The 12,636-nt window shown below is 40.0% G+C and overlaps 1 protein-coding gene across 2 annotated transcripts in view; it reads left to right on the top strand.

Moving 5' to 3' along the window:
* The window catches only part of LOC120858540 (protein AMN1 homolog), a 75,168-nt gene extending 62,666 nt beyond the window's left edge, over positions 1 to 12,502 (top strand). For both annotated transcript variants that reach the window (XM_040234669.1, XM_040234670.1), the window contains exon 7: positions 11,172 to 12,502. In XM_040234669.1, the coding sequence (XP_040090603.1) occupies positions 11,172 to 11,245 (74 nt within the window). In that variant the 3' untranslated portion in view covers positions 11,246 to 12,502. The remainder of the gene's footprint in view (positions 1 to 11,171) is intronic.
* Positions 12,503 to 12,636: the final 134 nt, after the last annotated feature.

Here is a 12,636-nt window from a genome sequence, read left to right as displayed (position 1 = left end):
ACACGAAAGGAGCAAAGAGCTACTTTCAATTTTTGGATTGTTCATTGCATAGAAATAAATTTATTTTTGTATATTGATCTTATGCACTGCAACGTTTCTGAACTGATTTATTAATTCTAATTTTTAGTAGATTCCTTAGAAAAGTCTATAAACTGTATTATGCAACTACAATTAAAAAAAAAAGTTTTACTTTTTCCTTTCCAACATGAATGGTTTTTCTTTTTCTTCCATAATTTCCATGGTTAGAACCTCCAGTGCACCATAGTATAGAAATGACAAAAGCAGAAATCCTTGTATTTGTTCCTGATCTTAGGGGGAAAGTAGTTAGTCTCTCACCAGGAAGGATGACATTAGTGGCAGCTTTTTCATAGATGCCCTTTATCAGGTTGAAGAAATTCCTTTCTGTTTCTAGTATGCTAAATGTTTTTTATCATGAATGTTGGATTTTATCAAATGTCTTTTCTGTGTCTTTTATAATGATCATGTCATTTTTATCCTTTATTCTATTAAGATGGTATAGCCATAAGCAAAATAATGTCCCCTCCCAAATACGTCCATGTTCTGATGGTTAGAACCTACAAATATACTGATCTTACAATAGGAAGATGATCCTGAGTTACCCACGTCGGCCCAATGCAATCATTGTTGTTCAGTTGCTAAGTCATGTCCAACTCTTTGCCATGCCATCGACTGCAGCACACCAAATTCCCTGTCCTTCACTATCTCCCGGAGTTTACTCAAATTCATGTCCATTGAGTTGGTGATGACATCAAACCATCTGGTCCTCTGTCAACCCCTTCTCCTCTCGCCTTCAATCTTTCCCAACATCAGAATCTTTTCCAATGGGTCAGCTCCTCCTATCACGTGGCCAGAGTATTGGAGCTTTGGCTTCAGCCTCAATCCTTCCAATGAATATTCAGGATTGATTTCCTATTGGATTGACTGGTTTGATCTCTCTTGCTGTCCAAAGGACTCTCAGGAGTCTTCTCTAGCACCACAATTTGAAAGCAACAAATCTTCAGCAATCAGCTCTCTTTATGGTCCAACTCTCACAACCATACATGTTGTTGTTTTTCAGTCACTCAGTCATGTCCAATTCTTTGCAACCCCATGGACTGTAGCATGCCAGGCTTCCCTGTCTTTCACTGTCTCCCAGAGTTTGCTCAGATTCATGTCCATTGAGTTGGTGATGCCATCCAACCATCTCATCCTCTCTCACTCTCTTCTACTCCTGCCTTCAATCTTTCCCAGCATCAGGGTCTTTTCTAGTGAGTTGGCTTTTCCCATCAGGTGGCCAAAGTGTTGGAGCTTCAGCTTTAGCATCAGTCCTTCCCATTCAAGGTTGATTTTGTTCAGGAATGACTGGTTTGATCTCCTTACAGTCCAAGAGACTCTCAAGCGTCTTCTCCAGCACCACAGTTCGAAAGCATCAATTCTTTGGAGATCAGCCTTCTTTATGGTCCACCTCTCACATCTGTACATGACTCCTGGAAAAACCATAGCTTTGACTATATGGACCTTTGTTGGCAAAGTGAAGTCTCTGGTTTTTAATATGCTGTCTAGGTTTGTCATCGCTTTCCTTCCACAGAGCAAGTGTCTTTTAATGTCATGGCTGCAGTCACTGTCCACAGTGATTTTGGAGCCTGAGAAAGTAAAATCTGCCACTGCTTCCACTTTTCCCCTTCTATTTGCTATGAAGTGATAGGATCAGATGCCATGATCTTAGTTTTTCTCAATGTTGAGTTTCAAGCCAACTTTTTCACTCTCCTCTTTCATGTTCATCAAGAGGCACCATAGTTCCTGTTTATTTTCTGACATTAAAGTGGTATCATCTGCATATCTGAGGTTATTGATATTTCCCCCAGCAAGCTTGATTCCAGCATTTTACATGAGGTACTTTGCATAGAAGTTAAATAAGCAAGGAGACAATATACAACTTTGGCATACCACTTTCCCAATTTTTAACCAATTATTTGATGTCAGTTCTAACTGTGGCTTCTTGACTCATACAGGTTTCACAGGAGGCAGGTAAGGTGAGTTGGTATTCCAATGTCTTTAAGAATTTTCCACAGTTTGTTGTGATCCACACAACCAAAGACTTTAACATAGTCAATGAAGCAGAAGTAGATGTCTTTTCTGGAATTCCCTTGTTTTCTCCATGATCCAATGAATGTTGGCAGTTTGATCTCTGGTTCCTCTCCCTTTTCTAAACCCAGCTTGTATATCTAACAATTCTTAGTTCATGTAGTGCTGAAGCCTAGCTTGATGGATTTAGAGCATAACCTTGCTAGGATGTGAAATGATTGCAATTATATGGTAGTTTGAACATTCTTTGGCATTGCCCTTCTTTGATATTGGAATGAAAACTGACCTGTTCCAATTTCTGTGGCCCCTGCTGATTTTTCCAAACTTGCTGATATATTAAGTGCAGTGCTTTAACAGCATCATCTTTTAGGATTTTAAATAATTCAGCTGGAATTCCATCACTTCCACTATCTTTCTTCATATTAACAGTAATGCTTTCTAGTGAAAGTTGCTCAGTCATGTCTAACTCTTTGTGATCCCATGGAATTCTCCAGGCCAGAATACTGGAGTGGGCAGCCTTTCCCTTCTCTGGGGAGTCTTCCCAACCCAGGGGTTGAAGGCAGGTTTCCCACATTGCAGGTGGATTCTTTACCAGCTGAGCTACAGGGAAGCCCAAGAATACTGGAGTGGGTAGCCTATCCCTTCTCCAGCCAATTGTCCCAACCCAGGAATTGAACTGGGGTTTCCTGCATTGCAGGTGGATTCTTTACCAGGTGAGCTATCAGGGAAGCCCTCTAAAGGTTTGGCCTGCTTTAATTTAAGGTTCCAATTCTCACATAATCCAGTGAATACATCCCATTCACTAGCTAACGAGCAATAGGGTGAATCTTCCCACCTAGGGATAAAAACTTCATCAACCTTAATCTCTTTTTTTCTTAAAGAGTGGCATTTTGTCTCACAAATCCTGCTCACAGCACCAATTAATGTTTTGCCTAGAGTTTTCACTTTCATCTCAGGTTCAAAGGATTTGTTAACAAAATAAGCCACTCATTATATACAAATAAATAATAGATATTTATTAGAGAACTATCTACCTTACTTTCAATATAATAACATTAAAAGAAAAGAGAAATAAAAAGAGCAGCGAGTACATCACCAGATTGGGTTTTAACCAACATCCGGACTTAAACAGTGCTGGAAAGTCCCGTGTCACAGCACATCTGGAGTCCCAGTTGGGAAAGGGTCCCAGGCAGCACATCTGCTCCATGGGTGAGACTTCCAATGCTTCCTAATGCCCACTTGACTTCATGCTCCAGAATGTCTGGCTCTAGCTGAGTGCTCACACCACTGTGGCTATCTGGGTCTTTAAGGCCTTTCTTGTACAGTTCTTCTGTGTATCCTTGCCACCTCTTCTTAATCTCTTCTTCTTCTGTTAGGTCCTTACCATTTCTGTCCTTTATCGTGTCCATCCTTGCATGAAATATTCCCTTGATATCTCCAATTTTCTTGAAGAGATCTCTAGTCTTTCTCATTCTATTGTTTTCCTCTGTTTCTTTGCATTATTCATTTAAGAAGGCCTTCTTAATTCTTCCTTGCTATTCCCTGGAATTCTGCATTCAGTTGGGTATATTTTCCCCTTTCTTCCTTACCTTTCACTTCTCTTCTTTCCTCAGCTATTTGTAAAGCCTCCTCAAACAACCACTTTGCTTTCTTGGATTTCTTTTCCTTTGGGATGGTTTTGGTCACTGCCTCCTGTTCAGTGTTACAAACTTCTGTCCATAGTTCTTGAGGCACTCTGTCTTATCAGATCTAACCCCTTGAATCTATCTGTCACCTCACTGTATAAGGGATTCGATTTGGGTCATACCTGAATGGCCTAGTGGTTTTCCCTACTTTCTTCAATTTAAGCCTGAATTTTTCAATAAGGAGCTCATGATATGAGCCACAATCAGCTCCAGGTCTTCTTTTTACTGACTGTATAGAGCTTCTCCATCTGTGGCTGCAAAGAACATAATCAATTTGATTTCAGTATTGACCACCTGGTGATGTCCATGTATAGAGTCATCTCTTGTGTTGTTGGAAAAGGGTGTTTGCTATGATCAGTGTGTTTTCTTGACAAAACTCTGTTAGCTTCTGTCCTGCTTCATTTTGTACTCCAAAGCCAAACTTGCCTGTTACTCCAAGTATCTCTTGACTTCCTACTTTTGTATTTCAGTCCCCAAGGATAAAAAGGACATCTTTTTTGGTGTTCTAGAAGGTATTGTAGGTCTTCATAGAACCAGTCAACTTCAGTTTCTTCAGCATCAGTGTTTGGGCATAGACTTGGATTACTCTGATGTTGAATGGTTTGCCTTGGAAATGAACCAAGATCTTTCTGTCATTTTTGAGGATGCACCCAAGTACTGCATTGCGGACTCTTTTGTTGACTGTGAGAGCTACTCCACTTCTTCTAAGGGATTCTTGCCCACAGTAGTAGACATTATAGTTATCTGAATTAAATTTGCCCATTCCCATCCATTTTAGTTCACTGATTCCTAAGATGTCAGTGTTCACTCTTGCCATCTCCTTCGTGTCCACATCTAATTTACCTTGATTCATAGACCTTACGTTCCAGGTTCTCATGCAATATTGTTTTTTACATCGTCAGACTTTACTTTCACCACCAGATACATCCACAGGTGAGTGCTGCTCCTGTTTTGACCTAGCCGCTTCATTCTTTCTGGAGCTATTCGTAATTGCCCTCCACTCTTCCCCAGTAGCATATTGGACACTTTCCTACCTGGGGGGGCTTATCTTCTGGTGTCATATCTTTTTGCCTTTTCATACTGTCCATTGGGTTCTCCAGGCAAGAATATTGGAGTGGGTTGCCAACCCCTCCTCCTGTGGACCACGTTTTGTCAGAACTCTTCAGTATGACCCCTCTGTCTTGGGTGGCCCTGCAAGGCATGGCTCATAGGTTCAATGAGTTATGCAAGCCCCTGCCCCACGACAAGGCTGTGATCCATGAAGGGGTTCATTGTCTGTCACCTTGCCAATTCATATCATAGGATGCCTTGTCCAATGTAAAATATATTATGTGTTTTCACCTCAGTTTTCATGAATTTCCAATATATTCAAGTTTCCTTTAAGATATGATTAATTATAATAATATGTACACCAACATAATATCAACTTTTCGATAGAAAACTACTACCATAGGTATACATATCAATTATTAGTTGAATCTTACTTTCAGAATTGTTAAAAAAAATTGATATTGGCAAATATACATAAAATTTACTATTTTTAACCATTTTTAGGATAGAATTCAATGGATTTAAGTACATTCACATCATTGTGCAGCCATCACCATTAACTATCCCCAGAACTTCTTCCTCATCCCAAATAGAAACTTTTTACCCTTTAAACAATAACTCCGCATTATCCTTTCCCCCAGCCTCTGGCAACCTCTGTTCTATCTTCTGTCTTTATGAATTTGCCATTATAATCAGATTTTTTAATGTGACAATTAATGTGTCCTGTCACCACAATAAGACTGTCCGTGAAGGGGAAAATAGTGTACTACATTAATTAATTCCCAAATGTTAAGCTAACCTTACATTCCTAAGATAAATCCCAGCTGATCATGTCATATAATCCTTTTTCTGTGTTGCTAGATTTGGTTTGCTCTTGTCTTATTGAGGATCTTTGAATATATATTCATAAAAAATATTGACCTGTTGTTCTTTTTCTCTGTGTGTGTAATGTCTTTGTCTGGCTTTTGTGTAAAGGTAACACTGTCCTCATAGAATAAACTAGAAGGTGTTCCTCCCTCTCATATTATAGATAAGGTATAAACTTCTATACATAGTTTTGTTATAGTTGCTGTCTTTATCCATCCTTTTACTTTCAACCTATTTGAAATCTGCCATTAATCTAAATTTCCTGTAATAATAGACTTCTCTGTAATAACTAATGATACTTTTAAAACAATGAAAACTCCATTTGTTGTATTTTTAGGCATTTAACAAAATTAGCTGCCAATGTAAACCTTGATTTCACAACTATAATTTCTTGTTTCCAGACACTCTGTGGTTCTCTTTCTTGTACTAAATCTTAATGTTTGACTTATTTTTGTTTTACTTAAAATAAAATCTAGAAACTATATGTAGGGCCCTCTTTTTTTCCTTGTTGTTGCTTTTGTTTAGTCATGTCTGACTCAGCGACCCCATGGACTGCACCATGCCAGTCTTCCCTTTCCTTCACTAGCTCCCAGAATTTGCTCAAACTCATGTCCACTGAGTCGGTGATGCCATCCAACCATCTCATCCTCTGTTACCCTCTTCTCCTCCTGCCCTCAATCTTTCCCAGCATCAAGGTCTTTTCCAGTGAGTTGGCTCTTTGCATCAAATGACCAAAGTATTGGAGCTTCAGCTTCAGTATGTGTCCTTCCAATGAGTATTCAGGGTTGCTTTCCTTTAGGACTGACTGGTTTGATCTCCTTGCAGTCCAAGGGACTCACAAGAGTCTTCTTCAACACCACAGTTCAAAAGCATCAATTCTTCAGTACTCAGCCTTCTTCTTTATGATGCAACTCTCACATCCATACGTGACTACTGGAAAAACCATAGCTTTGACTACACGGACCTTTTGCGGCAAAGTGATGTCTCTGCTTTTTAATATGCTGTCTAGGTTTGTCAGCTTTTCTTCCAAGGAGCAAGTGTCTTTTCATTTCATGGCTGTAGTCATCTTCTGCAGTGATTTTGGAGCCCTCCCAAAATAAAGTCAGCCACTGTTTCCATTTCTCCCCCTTCTGTTTGCCATGAAGTGATGGGACCAGATACTATAGTCTTAGTTTTTCCAGTGTTAAGTTTCAAACCAGCTTTTTCACTCTCCTCTTTACCTTCATCAAGAGGCTCTTTAGTTCCTCTTCACTTTCTGCCATTAGGGTGGTGTCATCTGCATATCTGAGGTTATTGATATTTCTCCCAGCAATCTTGATTCCAGCTTGTGCTTCAGCCAGCCCAGTTAAACAACCATGGTGACAGTATACAGCCTTGACATACTCCTTTACCAATTTTGAACCGGTCCATGTCTGGTTCTAACTGCTGCTTCTTGACCCACATACAGGTTTCCCAGGAGGCAGGTAAGGTGGTCTGGTATTCCCATCTCTTTAAGAATTTTCCACAGCTTGCTGTGATCCACACAGTCGAAGGATTTAGTATAGTCTCTTTAAGTCTGAGAACCACTAAGACTAGGTTGAAAGTGAAAGTGAAGTCGCTCAGTCGTGTCCGACTCTTTGCGACCCCATGGACTGTAGCCTACCAGGCTCCGCCGTCCATGAGACTTTCCAGGCAATAGTCCTGGAGTGGGCTGCCATTTCCTTCTCCAGAAGACTAAGTTAGAGATATGTTACACATACAACATAGATTGTTAATTGCTTTACAATGTTTTGTTGGTTTCTGCCAAACATCCAATCAACCAGCCATAGGTTTACATATGTCCCCTCCCTCTTAAGCCTCCCTCACACCTCCCACCCTATCCCACTCCTCTGGGTTGTCACAGAGCACTGCTTGAACTACCTATGTCATACAGCAAATTCCCACTGGCTATGGCAATGTATGTTTCAATGCTACTCTCTCAATTTCTCCCACCTTCTCCTTCCCCTGCTGTGTCCACAAGTCTGTTCTCTATGTCTGTGTCTCTATTGCTGCCCTGCAAATAGGTTCATCAGTGTCATTTTTCTAGATTCCATATATATGTGATAATATACAATATTTGTTTTTCTGACTTACTTACAGACTCTAGGTTCATTGACCTCACTAGAACCGACCAAATTCGTTCCTTTTTATGGCCGAAACTCCTGAATAATTTTTTAATTAATTTATTTTAATTGGAGGCTAACTATAATTTGATAGTGGTTTTTGCCATACATTGACATGAATCAGCCATGGGTGTATATGTGTCCCCCATCCTGAACCCCTCTCCCACCTTCCTCCCAATCCCATCCCTCAGAGTTGTCCCAGTGCACTGGCTTTGAGTGCCGTTTCATGCATCGAACTTACTGGTCATCTATTTCACATATGGTCATATACACCTTTCAATGCTATTATCTCAAATTATCACACCCTTGCCTTCTCCCACAGAGTCCAAAAGTTTGTTCTTTACATCAGTGTATCTTTTGCTGTCTTGCTTATGGGATCATCATTACCATCTTTCTAAAATCCATATATATGCGTTAATATACTATATTGGTCTTTTCCTTTCTGACTTACTTTATTGTATAATAGGCTCCAATTTTATCCATCTCATTAGAACTGATTCAAATGCGTTCTTTTTAATAGCTGAGTAATACTCCATTGTGTATATATACCACAGCTTTCTTATCCATTCGTCTGCCAATAGACATCTAGGTTGCTTCCATGTCCTAGCTACTGTAAACAGTAGTTCAGTTCAGTTCAGTTCAGTCGCTCAGTCGTGTCTGACTCTTCGTCACACCATGAATTGCAGCACACCAGGCCTCCCTGTCCATCACCAACTCCCAGAGTTCACTCAAACTCACGTCCATCGAGTCGGTGATGCCATCCAGCCATCTCATCCTCTGTTGTCCCCTTCTCCTCCTGCCCCCAATCCCTCCCAGCATCAGAGTCTTTTCCAATGAGTTAACTCTTCGCATGGGGTGGCCAAAGTACTGGAGTTTCAGCTTTAGCATCATTCCTTCCAAAGAAATCTCAGGGCTGATCTCCTTCAGAATGGACTGGTTGGATCTCCTTGTAGTCCAAGGGACTCTCAAGAGTCTTCTCCAACACCACAATTCAAAAGCATCAATTCTTCAGCACTCAGCCTTCTTCACAGTCCAACTCACATCTATACATGACCACTGGAAAAACCATAGCCTTGACTAGGCGAACCTTAGTTGGCAAAGTAATGTCTCTGCTTTTGAATATGCTATCTAGGTTGGTCATAACTTTTCTTCCAAGGAGTAAGCGTCTTTTAACTTCATGGCTGCAGTCACCATCTGCAGTGATTTTGGAGCCCAAAAAAATAAAGTCTGACACTGTTTCCACTGTTTCCCCATCTATTTCCCATGAAGTGATGGGACCGGATGCCATTATCTTCGTTTTCTGAATGTTGAGCTTCAAGCCAACTTTTTCACTCTCCTCTTTTACTTTCATCAAGAGGCTTTTTAGTTGAGCTTTAAGCCAGCTTTTTCACTCTCCTCTTTCACTTTCATCAAGAGGCTTTTTAGCTTCTCTTCACTTTCTGCCACAAGAGTGGTATCTGCATATCTGAGGTTATTGATATTTCTCCCGGCAATCTTGATTCCAGCCTGTGCTTCTTCCAGCCCAGCGTTTTTCATGATGTACTCTGCACATAAGTTAAATAAGCAGGGTGACAATATACAGCCTTGACGTACTCCTTAAACAGTAGTGCGATGAACATTGACTCCAGTGTTCTCTTGGGGAGACCCCAATGTATCTCTTTCAATTCTGATTTCCTCATTGTGTATGCCCAGCTGTGTGATTGCTGGGTTGTATGGCAGTTCTATTTCCAGTTTTTTAAGGAATCTCCACACTATTCTCCATAGTGGCTGTACTAGTTTGCATACCCACCAACAGTGTAAGAAGGTTCCCTTTTCTTCACATCCTCTCCAGCATTTATCCTGAATAAATTTTAAAGTAATAAAATTGTAGCAGTATTTTTACATTAGAAGATATTATAAAACTGACTTTGTAAACGTAAACCATATTAAAATCACTCCTATATATTGTGATAACTGAAAACCATCTAAATGTCTATCATATACATTGGTTAAATTACAAGGAATTCATATGATAGTTATCTATTTAAAATCATGTTTTGTAAGTATATGACATGGAACATGTTCAACAGTTGGTTAAGTTGTCCTGTTCTGATAACTACTCTGGAGAAGGCAATGGCACCCCACTCCAGTACTCTTGCCTGGAAAATCCCATGGATGGAGGAGCCTGGTGGGCTGCAGTCCATGGGGTCGCTGAGAGTTGGACACGACTCAGTGACTTCACTTTCACTTTTCACTGTCATGCATTGGAGAAGGAAATGGCAACCCACTCCAGTGTTCTTGCCTGGAGAATCCTAGGGACGGCAGAGCCTGGTGAGCTGCCATCTATGGGATCGCACAGAGTTGGACACGACTGAAGTGACTTAGCAGTAACTACTCTCTCCCCTAACTTTTTTCAGCATTTTGCAGCTTCCCATGGTGTTTTACCATACTTGCTGGCTTTCTTTAATCATGCTTTCTTTAATCACTCCTTTGTAAATAGTCACTGCGTTAACCGCTGTTCAAACATGCTACTTTAGTGTGTCATCTAATTCCTGGCAGGACCCTGAGAAAGTTCAACCTTGTTACTCTCTGTTTGGTGTAGTTAAGATAAAATTACAGGACTTCCTTGGCAGTCTAGTGGATAAGAATCCAGCTGCCAAAGCAGGGGACATGGTTCAAACCCTGGTCAGGGAAGATCCCAGATGCTGCAGAGCAACTAAGCCCATGTACCACAACTACTGAGCCCATGCTCTAGGCCCTGTGAGCCGCAACTACTGAGCCCTTGTGCCTAGAGCCTGTGAGAAGCTACCACAAGGAGAAGCTCACTCACTGCAAAGAAGAGTAGCCCCCACTCACCACAATGAGAGAAAGCCTCTGAGCAACAATGAAGACCCAGCACAGCCAAAAAAAAAAAGATGAGCTTACCGAGAAAACAAGAAATGCCTGTTTTTTCCAAGTATTACTATGTTTACTGCAGCTGTGTTAGTCTCTCAGTCATGTCTGACTCTTTGCAACCCCACTGCCTATAACCCACCAGGCTTCTCTGTCCATGGAATTTTTCAGGCAGTACTGGAGTGGATTGCCATGCCCTCCTCTAGGAGATCTTCCCAGCCCAGGGATCAAACCCTGGTCTCCTACATTGCAGCCATATTCTTTACCATCTGAACTACCAGCAGAGAAGTCCAATAACAGTGATGACTACCATTAATTAAATGTATTTTTAGTTTATACTATGATTTGTATATCATCTAAGTCTTTTAACCCTATGAGGTATAATAGTCATCATCCCCAGTTTATACATGAGGATACATTCAATATCATCGATTACTGTGTATTAATATATTGTCATTGTTTTCTTTTGTAGATCATTCACGAGAAGTCTTGGAGCAATTAGTAGGCCCGAACAAACTAAAGCAAGTGACGTGGACTGTGTATTGAGGCTTACTGAAGCTTATCAAATCTATGATCTTCATACTACTTTCCCTGGAAACAACGGTCTCAGAAATTGGCTTTCCAATAGTATGATTTATGCTTTGAAGTTAACCTGGCTTTTATACATTTTAACAGTGCTTTTATTTCTATATATAAGTTCATTGATGAGTGAGTGTTCTTGAAATGCCAATTATAGCATGCCCTCTGATATATTGGGGGAGGGTATTGTTTTTTCCTTAAATAAGCATGTTTTAAGTTACCTGTTTCCCCTGGAAATTTCCTTCTCCTAACTAGATATTTGAGCTGCTATAAGAGATATTTATCACTGTGGATAAACAGGAGAATTCTAAGTTATTTGTAAAAGTATAGTTACCTTCCTAGCTGTTTTCTGGCTACTGCCTTCCAAAGTATTTAAATGTCCACTGGCCAAAAAGCAAAGCCTGAATATCAGGCCTGTATATTCTTCACAAAAAATTATTATTTCAATGAAACAAAGAAATGTAATAGTTTAATGTCATAATCTCGGATATCATACCTTAGACATTTAGTATATGAGTGATACTGAGGCCTTTGCCCAGTCACTTATTACATTGATTTTTATGGCTACTTTCCCCCAATACATGCTATTCATCTACAAACTTTCTTCCTTAAAAACTGCATTCAAGAATGTGTAAGAATGAGTAAATATGAAATAGCATCACAGAGGTTGTATCCTGAAGCTCTGCTGGTTTCACGTTGTAAAATAAACAGCAGAGGTCTTAAGTTTTCAAATGAAATGTATTACTGTCTATAATCACAAAATTCTCTGAAATATACCATGCTTAAACTACCCCCAAATTCACCATATTCCTTGTGCCGAAAGCCTTTGTCAGTGGGACCTTCTTAAAGACTTCCTATTTTTAACTGTGATACAGTGAATAACAGGGAAATTACGGTATAGTAGATTACTTGGACGTACGTAGAGGGACAGGTTTACATATTCAACTCTACTTCTTCTCCTTACTGTTAGCTACTTTATAAATGTGCTATGTTTTAGTGTATAGTGTATAATATAGTGTATTCCACTGCAGAGGTGGTACACATGTGTGTATGTATGAAATGGGTAAGGCCTGTTCCATCTAAGAAATTTCTCTAAGACAAATTCAGTAAGATTTAATATTGAACACCTAACCAAGTCACTACCCTTTTCCCCTTTTGAAGAAGCTAGTTTCAAGATCTAAAGTGTCAGATTTTGGGGGTCTATAAAGGACTTATCATCCTAAAGCAGCTTGTGGCTTGATCTTTTTTATATCACTGGTTGTATCAGCTATTTTTCAGCACCCTGCTTAAAAGTCTGGTCTCCCATCCCTATCCTACCTATAACTGTCACCCTTACCTGTCATTCTGAACTCTATTTT

This window comes from Oryx dammah, unplaced genomic scaffold, assembly GCF_014754425.2.
Source record: "Oryx dammah isolate SB20612 unplaced genomic scaffold, SCBI_Odam_1.1 HiC_scaffold_29, whole genome shotgun sequence".
NCBI lineage: Eukaryota > Metazoa > Chordata > Mammalia > Artiodactyla > Bovidae > Oryx > Oryx dammah.
The sequence above is the reverse complement of the archived record's forward strand: the minus strand, read 5'-3'. Positions and strand labels throughout refer to the sequence as shown.